The sequence below is a fragment of the Schistocerca piceifrons genome, chromosome 4 (genome assembly GCF_021461385.2).
Source record: "Schistocerca piceifrons isolate TAMUIC-IGC-003096 chromosome 4, iqSchPice1.1, whole genome shotgun sequence".
In the NCBI taxonomy this organism is placed as follows: Eukaryota; Metazoa; Arthropoda; class Insecta; order Orthoptera; family Acrididae; genus Schistocerca; species Schistocerca piceifrons.
The window spans coordinates 177,092,867-177,114,149 of NC_060141.1; the positions used below are offsets into that span (position 1 = coordinate 177,092,867).

Consider the following 21,283-nt stretch of genomic DNA (forward strand, 5'->3'; position numbering starts at 1 on the left):
CTGTGTTATTGTTAACTTGCTGGAATAGTCGCGTTTGGTGTCGTTAAGGCACTTCTAAGACTGTGGTTTGACTATTCATGTGCGCTTGGCTTTTATTGTTTTGTTTTAAGAAGCGAGAATTGTTTATTAAGATTTGTGTGTGTTGGCTTCCGGCACCGTTATGAGCGCCCGAGTTAACAGCGCCGTGGTTATCATGTGCTGTCGGGAGGCACTTTGTTGTTTTTCTTTCGTAACTGATTGAGGGGATCCGCTAACAAGGCAAAATCAGGGACGAACTTACGAAAAAAATTACACAAACCCACGAAACGGGCAACACGTTATTTATCGCTGTAGGCTGAAACTCTAATAGCTCGTGTCCGTTCCTGATCTCCCTCCACACCTATTTCAGAGACAACATGCCCCAAGAACGCAATACTAGTGTTACACAAACTATTGTGTACAGAGTCTGCTGTTTGGATACTATTGGGTGGAAATCCTTGGATAGTTGTCCTATAAGGACGCACATTCCAGCGACCACTCGCGTAAGGCGGGAAATCCGGGTCTCGACACGATTTTCATATGTAGCCTGTTTAGAACGGCACTCGCAACTGGCGAAAACTATTCATGATCTCGTAAGGGCTCTCTTTCTACCGACTGAAGAAGAAGACCCAGACGAATTGGGTTTCACGGCGAATAGCGAGATGAGGTGGACTTTGTGTTGTTACAGATGGCCGAGTAGCGGTTGGCGTACACCATGGACGTGAACGTGACGCGGTGGCTGGTGGCGCTCGTGGTGGCCTCGGCGGCCGGAGGCGTCGCGCGGGCGGACGGCGGCGCGCTGCGGCGCGTGGCTCGCTCCGCGCGGCGCGACATCTCGACGTACCGCGCGTACCGCGACGTCACCGTGCTGCCGTACGCGGTGCCCGAGCGCGCGCGGCTCGCCGTCTTCTCGTTCACGGCCACGGAGGAGATCCGCACGGGCCTGGGCTCGTGCTCGCCGCGCAACGTCACCGTCGACCTGCGGCCCGGCAGCTTCCCCGTCGTCAGCCCCGACGGCGCGCTCTTCCCCGACGACTTCGCGCCCGTGCTCAGCGGGCCGTGGTACGCCGGCACCGCGCTCAGCGACGGCCGCGCCTTCGCCGTCAACGTGACCTACCCGCTGGCCGGCGACTGGTACGTCATCGCCTACGTCAGCTACACCGACCCCGACGACGACAAGATCACGCAGCAGGGGCTGACCGCCTCGTGCATCACGTTCCTCGAGTCCACGCTGGACGTGCTGCAAGCGCCCGCTGACGACATCGCCGTGCTGTCGATAGGCCAGCCGCTGCCGCAGCAGGTGGAAGCCGCCGTGGGGCAGCCGCTGCTGAAGGAATACTCGGTGTACGTACCGGCCGCCACGTGGGAGGTCACCGTCAACGTCACGGTAGAGCGCTGCCAATCGGGGTGTCCCTCGATCACGGTTCTGGTCCGGGCCGGCGGGCTCCCCACTAGCGAGGATACGGGCGACAACAGCACACTGACGAAGACCTGTGACAATGAAGATATCGTCTCGGCCGAAGACTGCATCTTGAGCTTCGCCCCGTGGGAGGAGAGTTGGCACTATGTGGCGTTGGTACTGGACCTGCCCGAGAAATCGTCCAAGAGGAACGTCAGCGCGGTGACCTTCTCCGTAGACGTGTCGACGGTGCAGACGGCCATTTCCCCATTCTTCCTATTGCTGAACACCAGCGACGTCGCGGCGCCGGCCGGCAACGCCTCCGCCACGCCAACTGCGCTGGCGGTCGGGGAGGCGGCGCGCTGCGACGAGTGCTGGCCGCAGGTGGCGCTGATGAAGCAGTCGTACCCGCCGTTCTTCATGCTGAACTACGTGCTGGTGCCGGGCGCAGACGGGAAGTCGCCGCCGGCGCTGAACGTGACCACCGCCGGGCCGACGGTACTGGGCTTCACGCTGCGCCCCGTCTCCGAGGTAGGCGGTACGCTGACGGTCCAGCTGCAGCTGCAGTTGGACGCGCAGCTGCGCAACGCCACGGCCCGCGGCACCGGCTTCAACGTGACTGTGGTGGCGTGCGTCACGCACGGCACGCGTGCCCAGCCGCTGGCCGGCGATCTCTGCGTCGCCCCGGGCTTCTCGTCGGGCATCCAGGCGCCGCTCGCCGTTAACTCGACGAGCAGCAAGGCGGCCGCCGCTAAGGTGCACATACCGTTCCCCGCGCCCGGCGCCTGGTACCTGTCGCTGCAGCCGCTCTGCTGGGCGCAGGCCAACGGCTCCGTCAGCTTCCTGCAGTGCACCGGACTCACCCAGGTCGCCGTCTCCTTCGTCATCGACTCGGAGGTTAGTGTGTGTTTATTTAGGCTTGATGCATACCAGCAGTTTACACTGGAGAGCAAAAATTAAGCTTTTACATGACGTGTCAAAGCTATTTTCCTCCTTAATTTTTGCTCTTCAGTGTAAACTGCTGTTTCAAATGACGTGTCACCCCCCCCATGAACCATGGACCTTGCCGTTGGTGGGGAGGCTTGCGTGCCTCAACGATACAGATGGCCGTACCGTAGGTGCAACCACAACGGAGGGGTATCTGTTGAGAGGCCAGACAAACGTGTGGTTCCTGAAGAGAGGCAGCAGCCTTTTCAGTAGTTGCAGGGGCAACAGTCCGGATGACTGACTGATCTGGCCTTGTAACACTAACCAAAATGGCCTTGCTGTTCTGGTACTGCGAACGGCTGAAAGCTAGGGGAAACTACAGCCGCAATTTTTTGCCGAGGGCATGCAGCTTTACTGTATGATTAAATAAAGATTAGATGGGTAGATAACATAACTAATGAGGAGGTATTGAATAGAATTGGGGAGGAGAGGAGCTTGTGGCACAACTTGACTACTAGAAGGGATCGGTTGGTAGGACAAGGTCTGAGACATCGAGGGATCACCAATTTAGTATTGAAGGGCAGCGCGGAGGGTAAAAATCGTAGAGGGAGACCAAGAGATGAATACACTAAGCAGATTCAGAAGGGTGTAGGCTGCAGTAGGTACTGGGAGATGAAGAAGCTTCCACAGGATAGAGTAGCATGGAGAGCTGCATCAAACCAGTCTTGTGACTGAAGAGCATAAAAACAACAACAACAACGACAACAATGACGTGTTACTGCCAAATAACATAGCTGTATGAAACTTGGAACATACAGGGTGGTCCATCTGAAGTTTCGGATGAGATTATCTCGAAAACTATACATCGAGTAAAAATAATGGGTAAGACAAGCTTGTGAGCTCAAAGGGGGACATTAAATGATACTACACGTGATCTCCAGCCGCCGCCCCCTTCGGTGGGGCGGGAGCCAACTTCTAAATCTTAAATGGAAACACAAATTTTTTATTGCAGATTCGGATTCTCCATAAAAAAGTAATCATGTTCTGTCTGAAACATTTTCTTAAACCATTGAAAGATGCCGCTGAAATCGAGAATCATTAAAACTGGGGAAGAACTCTGATTTACCGGGTGATCCAAAAGCCAGCATAAATTTGAAAACTGAATAAATCACGGAATAATGTAGATAGAGAGGTACAAATTGACACACATGCTTGGAATGACATGGGGTTTTATACAAAAGTTAAAAAATGTCTGATCAGAATAGCAATAATTTGCATAACAAAGTAAGACAAAGCAAAGACGATGTTCTTTACAGGAAATGCTCAATATGTCCACCATCATTCCTCAACAATAGCTGTAGTCGATGAATAATGTTGTGAACAGCACTGTAAAGCATGACCGGAGTTATGGTGAGTTACGATGTTGTCTCTCAGCATCCCTAGAGATGTCGCTCGATCACGATATACTTGCGACTTCAGGTAACCCCAAAGCCAATAATCGCACGGACTGAGGTATGGGGACCTGGAAGGCCAAGTATGACGAAAGTGGCGGCTGAGCACACGATCACCACCAAACGACGCGCGTAAGAGATCCTTCACGCGTCTAGCAATATGGGGTGGAGCGCCATCCTGAACAAACACTGTACGTTCCAGCAGGTGTTTATCAGCCAGGCTGGGGATGTAACATATCGGCGTACGTCTCACCCGTCACGGTAGCAGTTACGGTACAAAACCAGAATCATGCATTTGCTTCATAACGGTAGATGTGGTAATTCCAACCCATACCGTGACTTTCTCGTCGTGCAATGGAGTTTCCACGACAGTTCTAGGATTTTCGGTAGCCCAAATTCAGGAGTTGTGGGCGATGACAGATCCTCGGAGCGTGAAATGAGCTTCGTCGGTCCACAACACGTTACTCAACCAATCGTCATCTTCTGCCATCTTTTGAAACGCCCCCACCGCAAATGGCCTCCGCTTCACTAAATCGCCAGGTAACAGTTCATGATGCCGATGGATTTTGTACGAATAGCATCGGAGGGTACGCCTCAGTCCCAACCAAACAGTAGTGTATGGAATGCCGGTGCGACGTGCGACTGCACGAGCGCTGACTTCCCCGTGCATGGACTAACCCGCTACAGTCTTCACTTTTTCCTGAACTGTCTCAGCAGCATTACGTCTTGTGGTCGGTCGGCCACTACGGGGTCTATCGTCTAAACAACCCGTGACTTCGAACTTCGAAATCATTCTCGCCGCAGCTGCATTTGTCAACGTACCTTTACCCGTTCGAATCCCCTTCCCATGGCGATAGGATCCTATCGCTGAGCTAGCACATTCCCCATTCTGATAATACAGCTTTACTAACAGCGCCTTTTCAGGTAACGTAAACATGCTACTACTGCTGGCGCATCTGATTCTCTCTCTCTCATTAACCCTCCTTTTATACACGATTGTCATGCGCTCTCACTGACGTTTTGCTGTCCAACACTATCTGTCGGATATTTTGTGAACTATGTTTTTTTTCTAATAAAACCCCATGTCATTCCAAGCATGTGTATCAATTTCTACCTCTCTATCTACATTATTTCGTGGTTTATTAAGTTTTCAAATTTATACTGACTTTTTGATCACCCGGTATTTACAATTATCATAGAAAGACGCATCAACTCGATAAAAAATGTACACCAATTCTTTCTTACGCCTAATTAAGCTATTTTTATACACAATCAACTATATCCTGCTTTTAGCGTTACCCAGGAACAACGACATGGCCGTAGTAGAATGTGTTCCCATGGGATGCTTCATTAGTGTGAGTCCCCTTGCTTCTCATATTTTGGGGTGCTTAATTTATGAAATGAGCCACGAAGAAATTGTTCAAAATTATCGCCATTTGCTTCAGTGCACAAAGTTAATCGTCTGTGAAAGTTGCCCACAGTTTTGTGCAGCACATCGCATGGTATGGCTGCACACGCTCTTCGAATGCGTTGCTCCATATCGTTTCGGGTTGTGGGCTGTCGTTCATAAACAATATTTTTTTAAATAGGCCCTAAAGAAAAAATTAGGAGATGTTAGGTCTGCTGAACGTGAAGGCCACTGAATTGGTCCGCCGCTTCTTGTCCACCGACCAGGCTACCGTAAATTTAAAACGTTCCGCACATTTTTAGCGTAATGGGGAGCTGCTCCGTATTGTTGGAACCACATTTGTTGCCTAGTTTCCAAATCAACATCTTCCATTAGCTCCAACAAATCATCGCGGAGAAGTTGTAAATAAGATTCCCAGTATCATTTCGGTAAAAAAAAAATACGGTCCTATCAAGTAACCGTTTAAAATTCCACACCAGACCATTAACGACCATTTGTGTTGATTGTCAACGGGTCTGTGTCGGTGTGGATTGACAGGGGACCAATAACGACAATCATGACAATTCAATTCGCCATTGTTTTTGAATGAGACTTCATCGGTGAACATAACGTATCTAAAAAAAAATCATTGTCACCTCTTATCATTTCCAAGGCCCATTGGCAGAAATGCACGCGTATCTGCATATCTTTCGGCGTTAATATCTGTGTCAGTGTGATATGATACGTATGATATTTATGTGCCTTCAAAACCCTCAAAACAGTTGATTTTGGTGTTACAGTTTGTCTCTAAATCGCACGACTACTAATTTCGGGATCCAGTTGAACACAGGCGATAACGGTAAGGGTACGAGAGACATTTTCAGTGTAAAAGCGATGACGAGGTGGACGGTGCATGTATCCATTTCGAGCTCGTTGAGTGCAATTTCGAATAATGTTTCCGCTTGGATGTCGTCTGTTTGGGAAACGATCCGCATACAGTTGCGCAGCTGAAGCGTAATTGTTATGGCATTCACCTAAAATTAACATCATATCAACATCAGGATAGTGAGCCATGTCTCGCTAAAGAATAATTTACTTTCGCCAGTTGATGTTTTGCGGTTCACAATCTGAAAGTGAAGTGACGTCTGATCACATTGCACCGACCTTTATTCTGAGCCATAGTTCCCAGTTTGGCCACGGTAGCGCCACGGTCGGGTGAGTAATGCAATTGTGAAGAGTTCCCTAACGAGATTTTGATACCATTCCGCCTCCCTCTGTCAAAAAGTGTGGTGAGTAGGATACATTTTGTAAAAAAAAAAAAAGCTTAATTTGGCGTAATGGAAGAATAGGTGCACATTTTGTATCGATTTGAGCGTCCTTCTCGGATTATTCTAAATAAATGGGAGTTCTTCCCAAATTTTAATGATTCTCGATTTCAGCGCCATCTGTCAATGGTTTAAGAAAATGTTTGAGACAAAACTTGATTACTTTTTATCGAGAATCCGAATCTGCAATAAAAAAATGGGTGTTTCCGTTTAAGATTTAAAAGTTGCCTCCCGCCCCAACCAAGGGGGCCGGGGCTGTAGGTCACGTGTAGTATCATTTATGTCCCCCTTTGAGTTTACGAACTTGTCTTACCCACTATTTTTATCCGCTGTATAGTTTTCGAGATAATCTCATCCGAAACTTGAGATAGAGTACCCTGTGTATAGAAAGAACAGTTCAGTATAGTGCAGAAGCTAACTTAAATAAACAATGAGAGGATAAGAAAGGACAGTTTGTTCAAATGCAATTATTACACTGAAGTCACCATCATTCATGATGGTCCCCTGGACATTGTAATGCAGGACACGGCTCTTACTAGGGCGTGAGATTACCACGGACGACAGTGCACATTCTTCAATATCCTCCTTTGGTCACCACAAGGCTGATACGGAGTTCTTCAGCCAGGGCGTTCCATTCTTCTACCAACGTTGTTGACAGATGCGGGATGGTCGTTGCTGCATATGGACGCGCTGCAATACGTCTCCCCATTGAATCCCACATGTGATCGATGGGATTAAAGTCAAGGGAAAAGACACGTCAGTCCATTCGCTGAATATGCTCTCGTTGCAAGAGCTGTGTTACACGTGTTGTTCGATGTGGTCGCGCATTATCTTCCCTAAAAATGAGGTTAGGTCCCTGCGCAGTCCTGAAAAGACTCACATGTACAAGGACTACAGTGTCACAGTTATATTGACCGATGAGTGAAACATATTCAAGGATTGGAGGTCAGCACTACCACGCCGAATTATGCCTCCCTACAACATTACAGCTGGACACCAAGCCGATAATATTCGACAATATTCCTGGGCGCATTACATGTTCCAGTCTGTCGCCATACGAGGATACATCAAAAATCACTACTCAGACCGAATCTACGCTCTTACAAAAAGAGCACACGACTCCACTCCTCGCTGGTCCTGGCCCTGTGCTCTTGGCACCATCACAGACGGTGCTGCCGGTGAGGAAGTTGGAGCGTGAGATTGCGTGCCTTGCAGTCCTGTTAAATGTGGTTGTAACTGCGTTCGCTGTTTGACAATGGTCCCTTCTTGCCTGTTGCACAATGTAGCAGATGCCTGCTGCTTTAGTTGACGGTGGTCGACCATCCCCTCTCCACTGGTAGCAGTGCCTGTGGTTCCAAACGATCCCCATGCAAGTGAAACAATGCTGTGACCAAAACCAATTTCCTGGGCCATACTCGTCACAGATCGTCCTCCTCCTAGTTATCCAATGATTCTTCCTCGTATGAAGTCATCCAAATGCAGTCTCTGGGCCATGATGTATCGTAACTGTTCGCTGATCGACACACACACACACACACACACACACACACACACACACACACACACACACACACACTTTTTCCATTCCGTCACCTGCCTCGTGCCGGCCGGAGTGGCCGAGTGGTTCTAGGCGCTTCAGTCTGGAACCGTGTGACCGCTATGCTCGCGGGTTCGAATCCTGCCTCGGGCATGTATGTGTGTGTTGTCCTTCGGTTAGTTAGGTTTAACCCTTAAATGCATGATTTTTTTATTTCAAGCTGTAAAAATTACTACGTTTAGTTTATAGTGCCTACATTACAAAAAAAAATATTGAAAATTTTTAAATTAAATTAACAAAGCATTATTGTTGACAATCGTTATAAACACAAAAACAGACCTAATTTCAAATCTACCGTAAAGACACTCGAATTAACTGTCTACACCATATCTACTTACGTTTTCAAAGTAAAAAGTAATTTTCAAACCCATAAATCAGTACACAAACACCCAAAAAAGTCTCTACTTTCCGCCAAAACACACGCTCGGCAGTACGCCCACATAGCTGATTGTGAACAGGTTCATTTCATCCTGCCATTTTCGATCGCTATGAAGAACTACTAGCAGCTTAGCAGCTGCAGTAGAGTGTATACACTTAACTACATAACGAATTTGTTACGAAATGTTGCTCAGTATAGGATGCATCGAAGAAATGAAGTCTGTAGCTGATCAGCTACACTATGCATCAAAGGGTTAAGTAGTTCTAAGTTCTAGGGGACTGGTGACCTCAGATGTTAAGTCCCACTGTGCTCAGAGCCATTCGAACAATTTTCACCTGCCTCGTGTTGCGGGGCCAGCCCCATTTGGCAGTGAAGTCACAATACCTCACCCCATGTGACATCCAGCTTCCCATGCACGACGGCTAGACCTCTGGAAACTTGCCCCCGCACCTTCATTGATTTCCACCATGTTGTTAATAATTCACGTTGCTGTATCCAGGTCGACCTTAAGTTTTGCTGAGCAGTGTATTATCGTTCGTTCCCAGCGCCGGTTCGTAGCGCGTTTCATAAGTACATGTTAAACAATGGAGCCACTACGGCAGTGATACTACGAACACGCCTCTCGAACGCGGTGAGAGAATTGTGCTCGCCAACCACTTCTGCTTCGCAGAGATGATACCGATCGTTGTGAAGCAGCCGTTGTTGTGGGAGAGCTAGGCAGCGTCCATATGTTCGCAACCCTAGCAACAGCTGCCGTCAGCCTGCCGTGGATACAGCCAGTTTGAATTTAGTTCTAAATGGTTCAAATGGCTGTGAGCATTATGGAACTTAACTGCTGTGGTCATCAGTCCCATAGAACTCAGAACTACTTAAACCTAACCAATCTAAGGATATCACACACATCCATGCCCGAGGCAGGATTGGAACCTGCGACCATAGCGGTCGCGCGTTTCCAGACTGTTGCGCCTAGAACCGCTCGGCCACCCGGCCGGTCAGTTTGAATTTGGATTTGGTTTTTTAAAAGCTGAAGAAATACCTTGGATAACAGAACATCTCGCAAGGGTTACCCTGAAAAGATTAAGAAGAGACTCACGTTGTTCCAAGTGCGTGAAAAGTTTCATAAGAATTTTGATTTAAAACGGAGAGAAATCGTATAAGGAAGTACCAGTGTTAGGAAAGTACTACTATTAAATCAGCGTGTTTGTGTTGCTCGAATATGGCCTTTCAAAACCTGAAATAGCCCTAACGAGCAAATGCTTTGTATCCTGGCCAGAGCTCTTTCATCAAAATTTACAAAAAATGGTTCAAATGGCTCTGAGCACTATGGGACTCAACTGCTGTGGTCGTAGGTCCTCTAGAACTTAGAACTACTTAAACCTAACTAACCTAAGGACATCACACACATCCATGCCCGAGGCAGGATTCGAACCTGCGACCGTAGCAGTCGCGCGGTTCCGGACTGAGCGCCTTAACCGCGAGACCACCGCGGCCGGCTCAGTAATAATGGCTTAAAGCTATTTTGTTTCAGCAGCTTCAGTGTAATCACCTTTTTATTGCGTAGTTGTTATACCACCAGCTTTCATCTGCCTACTTCCAGTACCTGTTGCCTTCCAATACAAAAGTAGTTTTAAAGCGGATTTTAGCTACATTTAATCGGAGCATCGAGAGCACATGTTGGTTTATACCAATAGGGCAAAGCACGGGGACGATGTCGGATCTTCTCATGTCTCTCCTCATTTGTATCATTGAACTCCACCTACCAAGCCTCCACTCGGTATACTGTACGTAGCTGTGGGCGTTCAAGAAGGCACTGTAGCACACACAACTTTTTTTGTGCACGGATGTTTCTTTTGTCGGCATGGCATCTCTTACTTCTGTGCAGGCTAATCTGCGAATAGCTGCTGGTAAACCTTTCGGGATGTAAGGTCGTGGTCCAAGGAAAACTTCTGTTCCTGACTTTTCGTCCAGGACTGCGCTGGACATTCACAGAGGCGCTCGTCCGCTGAGTCTTGCCGACTGACCGGTCGGACGTCCGAAAGCGACACAGATACTATAGGAAAGGTGGCGTGGTCAAAGCAACACATGATGAGCAGAGATAATACTTGTCAAAGATAAAACTGTCTAGCGATTCTGCAGAGCTACTGTCCATATTTCGCTAGGTTTCATGGCCCCCTCTTTCCTATTAAAATTATCCTGGTGCTTATAACTTTCAATGGCTTCTTCACATAGTCGTGGATAATAATTTGACGTTGTAGATAAAATTGGGAGGGTCTCCTCTCGGAGGTCCGAATTGAAGACCAAACCGGTATCAGTTCTCGACTCTTTCATTCATCATGTAATGCACGCTTTAAACAGCCCATCTACTCGAGCGCATAAGGGACGAACATTTGATCCGTTAGTTATCATTGCTTGTTAAAGAAACCATCTTGTGATTCATTTGATTTTTATGTGTAAACCACAGCAATAAAAAAAAAAACGTATGCTGCACCGCTGGACTTAGAAAACTCAAAATTTAAAGAAGAAATAAAGATTTATTACATAATCTGAAATGAAAATGTACGTGAAAACAGTGAAATCAATCGAAAATTTCATTGGTAGCTAGTCTTCTAGCAGTTTAAGAAGAATTATTGGTAGTTCATTTGCAACAACTGAAAACTAACATGTTTCCTTTGCAGCCGTAAACTTACTTACTGAACTATATGAAATAAAATCGTTATAAGTTCTGAACGGTTTGCGTTCGGACGTTAAAACTGCACGATTGGCCGCGGGGCATGATGGGAATTAGAATGCGCATTTGGTTTAGCGACGAAGCGCACTTTCATTTTGATGGATTCGTCAGTACGCAAAATTGGCGCGTTTGGGGGACTGAGAATGCGCATTTCGCTATCGAGAAGTCTCTTCACCCCCAACAGTTGACTGTGTGGTGTTCAATGTCTAGTCACGGAATAATCGGTGCGATATTGCCAGATTGCACGATGACTATCGAACGGTACGAGAATGTTTTGAAAGATGATTTCATCCCCATTATCCAAAATTAACCTGATGTCGACAAGATGTGGTTTATGCAAGAGGAAGCTCGACCCCATCGAAGCAGAAGAGTATTTGATATCCTGGAGGAACACTTTGGGGACCGCATTCTGTCTGACTCTTGGGTACCCAGGGGACACAGGCGTGGGACTCAATTGGCCGCCATATTCTCCGGGTCTGAAAATATGTGACTCTTTTTGTGCGGCTTTATTAAAGAAATGGTGTACAGCAATAGCCCCAAAACCATTGCTTAGCTGAAAACAGCCAGTCAGGTGGTCGCCGACAGCATCGACGTTCCAACACTTCAGCGGGCCATGCCGAATTTCGCTGTTCGTATGCGCCACATAAGGCAGACATATCCAAGATGTCATAAGCTAAATCCGAATATCTGGAGTGACGTGTACATATTGAATAAAGTGTGTACACGCCGCAGTTTGTAATTGATTTACGTTTTTTTCATATAGATCAATAATTGCCCTCTGTATACACCCCAATAAAACATAGAACAGAAGGTGCACGGCTACATTGCATGGAACAGGTCAAGGGAGTAACCCTTCATAACGAGTGGTTTTCTTCACCAACAATTCGAAAAGAAACATAAAAACATATTTATCATGAACATTAAGGTTGTAAATGTTTGTAGACGTCACCAAATACAGTACAACTGTCTTGCTTATGCACAATGTATGCTGGCGAAATGGATGCTATCATGAGTGGACTGCAGCAAACGAGACGACATGTGAGAAACAAATAGCAGAAGCTTGTTTGATAAAAATTTAAGCAATTTCCTTTTTTGTTCCTCATTTGTTGGCTATATCTCAGACTCGGTCTTCTCCTATGGATTTTACCCCCTACATCTCCCCCTAGCATCGTGGATGTTATTAGCTGAGGTCTTAACGCGTCTTATCATCCTATCCGTTGTGTATGTTTTCCATATATTTTTCTGATTCCACTTGAGTTTCAGTATTCTTCTACAGCACCACGTCTCAAACGCTTCGATTCTCTTCTGCTCAGCAACCACAGTCCATGATCCACTTGCATTCAGTGCAGTGCTCAAATTTAAATGGAAATTTCTTTCACAAATTAAAGCGAATATGTGATGGTAGTAGTTCGCTCTTGCTCGGGAGTGCCCTCTGCCTGGGATACGTTATGTTATTCTTGCTTCGTCCATCCTACGTTATTTTGCTTTCAAGGTAACAGAATTCCTTCACTTCGTCGGTTTCGTTGTCCCCAATTTGGATTCTAAGATTATCAGTAATCTGATCTCTGCTATTCCTCGTAACTTTCGTGTTTTCTTTGCTTACCCTGCCCATGTTCTGTGCTCAGTAGATTGCTCATTTCGTTCAGTATGTCCTGTAATTCTTTCTCGCTCTCTCTGAGGATAACGGTGTCATGAGACATTCTTAACGTTGATTGTCTTCCACCCAGAATTTTAATCCCACTTCTGAACCTTTCTTTGGTTTTCGTCGCTGCTTCTTCCACGTATAGAATGAACAATAGGGGCGAAATATTGCACCCATGTCTTTCTCCCTTTTTTTGAATCTAAATACTTCGTTATTGGTCTTCCGGTCTCTCAGCCCCTCTTGGTTCCCGTACATTTAGCATATTACCCGTATTTCCCCAGATATTACTTCTGTTTTCTCAGAATTTCGAACATCTTGCACCACTTTACATCGTCGAGCGCTTTTTCTGGATCCACAAATCCTATGAGCGTATCTTGATTTTTCTTCAGTCTTGCTTCTATTGCCAAGCACGAACGTTGAACTGCTTCTCTGGTGCCTTTATCTTTTCTAAATGTAACAGAGCATTAAGTGGAAGGCCTGGGGGTGAGGAGCTAGGCGTAATACAACAGTTCTAAGCATGATTTTACTGTCACTAACCATCCAGTAAAATTCACTGATATTCTTAAAACCGAACTTTTAAAAACACACGAAATAATTGATTTAAAACAATATGTCCTAAAGACTTTAAAATGAAACGTTTAATTTAATTTAATGTGATACGTTGGTCAAGAAAAACCTTACACCCGGTAGTGAATATAAAACATGCGCTCATCCTATCAAAACTATTGCGATTCCTCCTTCGTCTATATTTGATCATTGCAACAACTATCAGATGGTTCAAATGGCTCTGAGCACTATGGGACTCAACTTCTGAGGTCATTATTCCCCTAGAACTTAGAACTAGTTAAACCTAACTAACCTAAGGACATCACATGCATCCACACCCGAGGCAGGATTCGAACCTGCGACCGTAGCGGTCTCGCGGTTCCAGACTGCAGCGCCTAGAACCGCACGGCCACTACGGCCGGCCAACTATCAGAATTTCTCTGGAAGGGACAGGAAAATAACCATCTGAATACAGAACATATGAGTAGCGTGACAAGTTTCGGACTCCCCCTCCCGCAGAGTTCTCTTAGTTAAATATACGCCATAGCTGAGCCACATAAAATATGCCCGGTATTCAGATCCCTGGGCGACGACCGTTCCAATCACTACAGCTCACTAGATGACGTAAGAAACAGATTGACCGTCCTTACGGCGGAAAAGGCAACCGTAAAAATAGTTTTCCCGCCAGTCAACAGATGTCGCAGGCGACGCTACAGTGCTAACCGACCTGTCCATGTCACGGAATTGGCAACACTGTATCTTCGGTGACGTGAATGAGGCTGATTTCTGTTCGGCTAGAGCGCTGGGCGCGAAATGCATTCGTCACACAGCTGACTGTAGCTCATGATCGACTGTGGTTTTTCCCGAGTTTTCAGTCGAAGAAAGTAGATTAGCTCGTGCAATTCTACAAACGAAGTTTATTTCTACTGTAGGGATACTTCTCATAATCATATGCGAAATGAAATAAATGAAAAGTAACACACAAACATTTCTCGCGAGTTACTGCTTAAATGCAGACTGTATTGCAGTCGCATAGGTTTTACACTCGCCTTCCATGTCGTCTATTTCCTCTTTGTTATACAGCTCTTCTGAGACGGATTATGGTGATAAAAAAGATCTACACGTGCAGGTTAACACTAGAAAGCTTTCACAGTCTTCTCAACGACCTTGAAATACAATCATTTAATTTATTGACAAATTTTGTACCGAGCAGTGAGTTTCCCGTACTGACATTACCGACATAAGTATTGATTTTGCATAGAGTATGTATAGGGATTTGGTGAGTTATAACGACAATATATTTTTCACATGGAGACTTGGTTCAAATGGCTCTGAGCACTATGGGACTTAACATCTGTGGTCATCAGTCCCCTAGAACTTAGAACTACTTAAACCTAACGAACCTAAGGACATCACACACATCCATGCCCGAGGCAGGATTCGAACCTGCGACCGTAGCGGTCGCGCGGTTCCAGACTGTAGCGCCTATAACCGCACGGCCACTCCGGCCGGCACATGGAGACTGTAAGTAAGTTTAAGGAACAGATTTTGCTTCCTTTCTAAGTATTTCTGTAAGCGTTTTTAAGTATAACCACATTTTGCATTTGATTACTGTTAGTTGTAAACACCACCCAGCGGAGAAAATCTCCGACCCAGCCGGGAATCGAGCCCGGGCTCGTAGGACGGCAATCCATCATCATTTCATCCCCATCCGGCGCGCAGGTCGCCCAGTGTGGCGTCGAATGTAATAGGACCTGCACCAAGGCGGCCGGACCTGCCCCGCAAGCGGCCTCCCGGCCAATGACGCCAAACGCTCATTTCCATTTTACTCCCACTTTAACTAGATAGGGAATTTCGCATTTCTCTTCTCAGATTTTGTTGCTTCCGTACCATGTTCAGACGTGGTATTCTATGCTCCGACATGTTGGATGTTATTCCTTCATTGGTTCTTCAGTCTCTTTCTCGTCTCCCGTGGAAGTTCGCTGCCGGTGATCCGAATGGAGGACTAATGCGGAAACTTTTGCCAGTGCAGATCTCATCACGACAATTTCTCAATTACAGGCAACTGCTCGTGTGGATAGACATAGTGATTTCCGTTGCTTTCTGCATCCTCAAGCCGTTGATGATTGCTGATTCTTTCCGCCTTTTTCTATGGGCAGTTCCACATCCCAAGGGCAAAACAACGCCCTGAGACTCCGTCCGCTCTTTCGCCCTCTCCACGAGGGTCGTTGACAGAATGAGGGTGACTTCTGATGCCGGAAGTCATCGGCTACTATTGATGACGATTTTTATTTAAAATTTGAGCAATGCATGGAATCGGCGACTTTTGAATGCAATCGGAGACTTATGTCGAAGCACAATTGTGTACACATTAGATTCTTGACGTAGAATGAAATTCCTCCTTTTCTATGAGCAGAAGTACCGCCAAATATTAATTGTTGGCTAGCAAAATAAGGATAGAATACACATTTTTTCTTTGATTAGCGTGCAGTAAATTGACCGAATTAGACTTCACTATGCAGCAATGGGACTTCCTTAATACAGGGCTTAAATATATGACATCCAACGGCGGCTAGATGCTAAGACAGTTAAGTCTATCGTTACAAATTTAAAATCTGCGCTAGATGCGACGAGTCAGAATAACTAAAAATTACATGTAAGGTCAATGATGTTATTGAAAAGGCTGCCCATAAAAAATCTAGCACTAAAGATCAGGTGGTTATAAATCCTATTAATAAGAAGTTGAAATCAGGAGAGGCATTAATTGTACGTGCAGTCCGCAGCTCGTGGTCTTGCGGTAGCGTTCTCGCTTCCCGCGCACGAGGTCCTGGGTTCGAATCCCGGCAGGGCCAGGGATTTTCTCTGCCTCGTGATGACTGGCTGTTGTGTGTCTTTCATCATCATTTCATTCCCATCGACACGCAAGTCGCCGAAGTGGCGTTAACTCGAAAGACTTGCACCAGGCGAACGATCTACCCGACGGGAGGCCCTAGCCACACGGCATTTCCATTTGTACGTGCTGGTAAAGGCAACACATCAGTCCTCGTTTATTGGAAAGATTGTAACACTAAAATATTGCAGTTTTTTGAGGAGACCAGCATCCAACAAATGGATTATGATTCCACTGAAATGTATAGACGGTTGTCCCGCTATTTTTTGTCCTGATCTTGTACCAAAACTGAGAGTGATGAAACCTAAGACATCGGTCCTTCGTGCCCATATTAAGACTCATCAGCCAGGTTGCCCAATACGTCCGATAATTAACGGCATAGGAACGCATGTGAACCTGCCTCTAAATACATGTTGCTGTTATTACGGAAAAATTTTGCCATCTCTAATAGAAAAGATTTGGTTCAGCTACTAGATGGTAAAACTTCCCCATCTGATTGCTGTTTGCTCCCTTTAACATTAAAAATCTGTGTACAAACGTACCTCTGGACGAAGCAGTCCTCATCATACAAGAAAATTTCCTCAAAACTTCGCCATCTGAGTGCAAAGGAGTTAGCAGAATTAATCACTTTAGTTAGGCTGCTTACGTCCTACAATTATGTCGCTTTCAACGGCCTGTATTAAAAACAGAATGAGGGTACGGCCATGGGAACTGTTTAGTAGAGTGTCTCACGGATGTTTTTGTCAATCATCTACAGTGTAAATATTTTAGGCGGAACGCCGGTCACTGTCAATAGGTACCATTTTATCGCCGCTACCTACATGATATTGTCTTCTATGGCCATGTTCCTGACATAACGTTGCTACCTGTGGAATTAATGCCTTGCACGGAGAGATAGTATTCACTCACGAAGCGACGAATGATAACAGGACGCTTAATTACTTCGACTTGCAACTTCAACTTGTTGGGGGTATTAGTTGGTTTGATATCAATTGTAAACCCAAGACTAGAGATTCTGTTATCCATGCTCCCTCCTGCCACACTCATCAGTACAACTTGAGCCTTTTTTCAAATCTATGGTGCGCCGCATTAGTGGGATACCACTCAGGCAGTCCTCCATAGAAAAAGAGTCCATAGAAAAAGCTTCTAGTGTTTGGGAAGTTGCTACGATGATGTCTTTTATCTTGTCGGCAGCCTAATATCTAACTTTTTTGTTTTGTTGTGTATGAAGTTAGGGGCGTTATACTTCGAAGACAGGCTTATTAGTGGCCTTATTTTATCGTAAGTCACTTTACTTTTTTATATCCTGTAACTTATATTTTTATTCCACTTACTGGAAATTGGTCTATGTCAATGGTTTGCGGTGCTTCGTGATGCCTTGATGTTTGAGTTTTGGGTTTTGTAGGCAAACGCTGTACAAGCGCTCTAATATTTAGCTGTTTTATTCCGTATGACAGTTTTAATGCCATATTTTGACTTGCTGTTTATGTCATCACTTTATCTAATTATACTGTTTTATATAGGGGTACCTTAATATATTTTTTGTTTGATGTGGTTGCATTGGTTTGCTTATGCGTACTTAATTTATACTTACTTTTTGTGTTTCGTAATGGTAGTCAAGGGAGACTGGAATTCGAGAGTAGGAAAAGGGAGAGAAGGAAGCATAGTGGGTGAATATGGATTGGCGGAGAGAAGTGAAAGAGGGTAGCTTTGAGGGATGAAGTAGTGAAGGCAGCAGAGGATCAAGTAGGTAAAAAGACGAGGGCTAGTAGAAATCCTTGGGTAACAGAAGAAATACTGAATTTAATTGATGAAAGGAGAAAATATAAAAATGCAGTAACTGAAACAGGCAAAAAGGAATACAAACGTCTCAAAAATGAGATCGACAGGAAGTGCAAAATGGCTAAGCAGGGATGGCTAGAGGACAAATGTAAGGATGTAGAGGCCTATCTCACTAGGGGTAAGATAGATACCGCCTACAGGAAAATTAAAGAGACCTTTGGAGATAAGAGAACGACTTGTATGAATATCAAGAGGTCAGATGGAAACCCAGTTCTAAGCAAAGAAGGGAAAGCAGAAAGGTGGAAGGAGTATATAGAGGGTCTATACAAGGGCGATGTACTTGAGGACAATATTATGGAAATGGAAGAGGATGTAGATGAAGATGAAATGGGAGATATGATACTGCGTGAAGCGTTTGACAGAGCACTGAAAGACCTGAGTCGAAACAAGGCCCCCGGAGTAGACAATATTCCATTGGAACTACTGACGGCCGTGGGAGAGCCAGTCCTGACAAAACTCTACCATCTGGTGAGCAAGAGGTATGAAACAGGCGAAATACCCTCAGACTTTAAGAAGAATATAATAATTCCAATCCCAAAGAAAGCAGGTGTTGACAGATGTGAAAATTACCGAACTATCAGCTTAATAAGACACAGCTGCAAAATACTAACACGAATTCTTTACAGACGAATGGAAAAAGTAGTAGAAGCCAACCTCGGGGAAGATCAGTTTGGATTCCGTAGAAACACTGGAACACGTGAGGCAATACTGACCTTACGACTTATCTTAGAAGAAAGATTAAGGAAAGGCAAACCTACGTTTCTAGCATTTGTAGACTTAGAGAAAGCTTTTGACAATGTTGACTGGAATACTCTCTTTCAAATCCTAAAGGTGGCAGGGGTAAAATACAGGGAGCGAAAGGCTATTTACAATTTGTACAGAAACCAGATGGCAGTTATAAGAGTCGAGGGACATGAAAGGGAAGCAGTGGTCGGGAAGGGAGTAAGACAAGGTTGTAGCCTCTCCCCGATGTTGTTCAATCTGTATATTGAGCAAGCAGTAAAGGAAACAAAAGAAAAATTAGGAGTAGGTATTAAAATTCATGGAGAAGAAATAAAAACTTTGAGGTTCGCCGATGACATTGTAATTCTGTCAGAGACAGCAAAGGACTTGGAAGAGCTGTTGAATGGAATGGACAGTGTCTTGAAAGGAGGATATAAGATGAACATCAACAAAAGCAAAACAAGGATAATGGAATGTAGTCTAATTAAGTCGGGTGATTCGGAGGGAATTAGATTAGGAAATGAGGCACTTAAAGTAGTAAAGGAGTTTTGCTATTTGGGGAGCAATATAACTGATGATGGTCGAAGTAGAGAGGATATAAAATGTAGGCTGGCAGTGGCAAGGAAAGCGTTTCTGAAGAAGAGAAATTTGTTAACATCCAGTATTGATTTAAGTGTCAGGAAGTCATTTCTGAAAGTATTCGTATGGAGTGTAGCCATGTATGGAAGTGAAACATGGACGATAAATAGTTTGGACAAGAAGAGAATAGAAGCTTTCGAAATGTGGTGCTACAGAAGAATGCTGAAGATTAGATGGGTAGATCACATAACTAATGAGGAACTATTGAATAGGATTGGGGAGAAGAGAAGTTTGTGGCACAACTTGACCAGAAGAAGGGATCGGTTGGTAGGACACGTTCTGAGGCATCAAGGGATCACCAAGTTAGTATTGGAGGGCAGCGTGGAGGGTAAAAATCGCAGAGGGAGACCAAGAGATGAATACACTAAGCAGATTCAGAAGGATGTAGGTTGCAGTAGGTACTGGGAGATGAAGAAGCTTGCACAGGATAGAGTAGCATGGAGAGCTGCATCAAACCAGTCTCAGGACTGAAGACCACAACAACAACAACGGCTGTATGACGGATGGGTCTTATATCTAGCCACTTTTACGTAAGTTTGTACTACTTTCACTTCATTTTAGCTGCATAGTCATGCAAGATAGGATCCGGCCCCTTCCTCAGTTTGTTAGTAATTATTGATTTCTTGTGTTTGTAAACAATTTGATGATACCTACAAAGTAGTGTGAAACGTGTCATTGACATAATTTCTCAACCAAGACAGTTTTTAATCTGAAATTTTGTGTAACTCATTGAAGCAAATGCACTATCCAGTTGAAATATTGTGTCGTCATGACATTAGGCTCCTCATATACTCTTTAACCAACTCCTCCGTTATTTTGCAGGAGTACTGTACTGATGTACGTAGACACTTACTTTAAAAAATAATTTCACTTTTTCGTTGATTTAAGGAGCTATTTTGTTGATTAGAATCGGAAAAGACTGGAAAGGAGCGAAGTAGTGGAAAACATAATAATTAGTGGTGGGGAGAACACTGTGATCAGTCACCAGTTTCTTGCCACATTCTCTCAACAGCTTTCCCAAAGCAACACACGATGTTTTTATGCAGTTTTCTGTTGTAAGAGCCGTTCTAAAAGTAATGAACCGAAATGAAAACAAAATTACGTACCGATTGGAGAAGTGAGAAAATCTTAGACAAACAGCCAGTAAGTAGCAACAGAGTAATTATCAAACTTTGCAGCAGACGTTAGAAAAAAAAGATAAAGATTTTACGAACGTGTTCAAAAGACGCTCAGCAGTGAGAATTACACACAGAATTATTATATATGAAGGAAAATTAGAGAATCTGCCGTGGATCTAAGAAGCTGAAAAAGACCTAGAGATAATTCAAAAATAGCAGTGGAAGTAGAAGATAGGAATCTGTTACGTCGAAAGGTAAACTGTTGGGTAATACAGCCAGAGAACGAGGTTCCAGCGTAGCCAGTAACAAAGTAAACTGAGGATAAATAGCACACGGAGTCAGAATGAGCCATATGGAAGATCAGGAAAACGGCTCTAAAAGCATTGCGTGATCCAAAAGGGTCCATAGGCAAATACTAATAATAATAACAATAATTATTATTATAATTATAATAATAATAGTGAAAACTCGTGATTATCAAGTGTTAAGATCACTTCTTAAAAACAACCGTTCTTACTGGGAGAGAACGCATGCCACCCTAAACACTGCTCCACCAAACCTGTATATGTTGCGTACGTCCTTTTGCTGTAAACACGAATTGACGTTATGCCGTAAACCTATTTTGTCGGTCCCATTCATTGTGTTAATTCTCTGCAAAAAAGTGTTCTGCCT

The 21,283-nt window shown here is 44.9% G+C and overlaps 1 protein-coding gene across 1 annotated transcript in view; it reads left to right on the forward strand.

The window, feature by feature from the left end:
* The first annotated feature begins 733 nt into the window (after window positions 1–733).
* Window positions 734–21,283, forward strand: part of LOC124795703 (post-GPI attachment to proteins factor 6) — a 132,533-nt gene continuing 111,983 nt past the window's right edge. Inside the window, exon 1 of the mRNA XM_047259784.1 lies at window positions 734–2,314. Within this exon, the coding sequence (XP_047115740.1) occupies window positions 734–2,314 (1,581 nt within the window). The remainder of the gene's footprint in view (window positions 2,315–21,283) is intronic.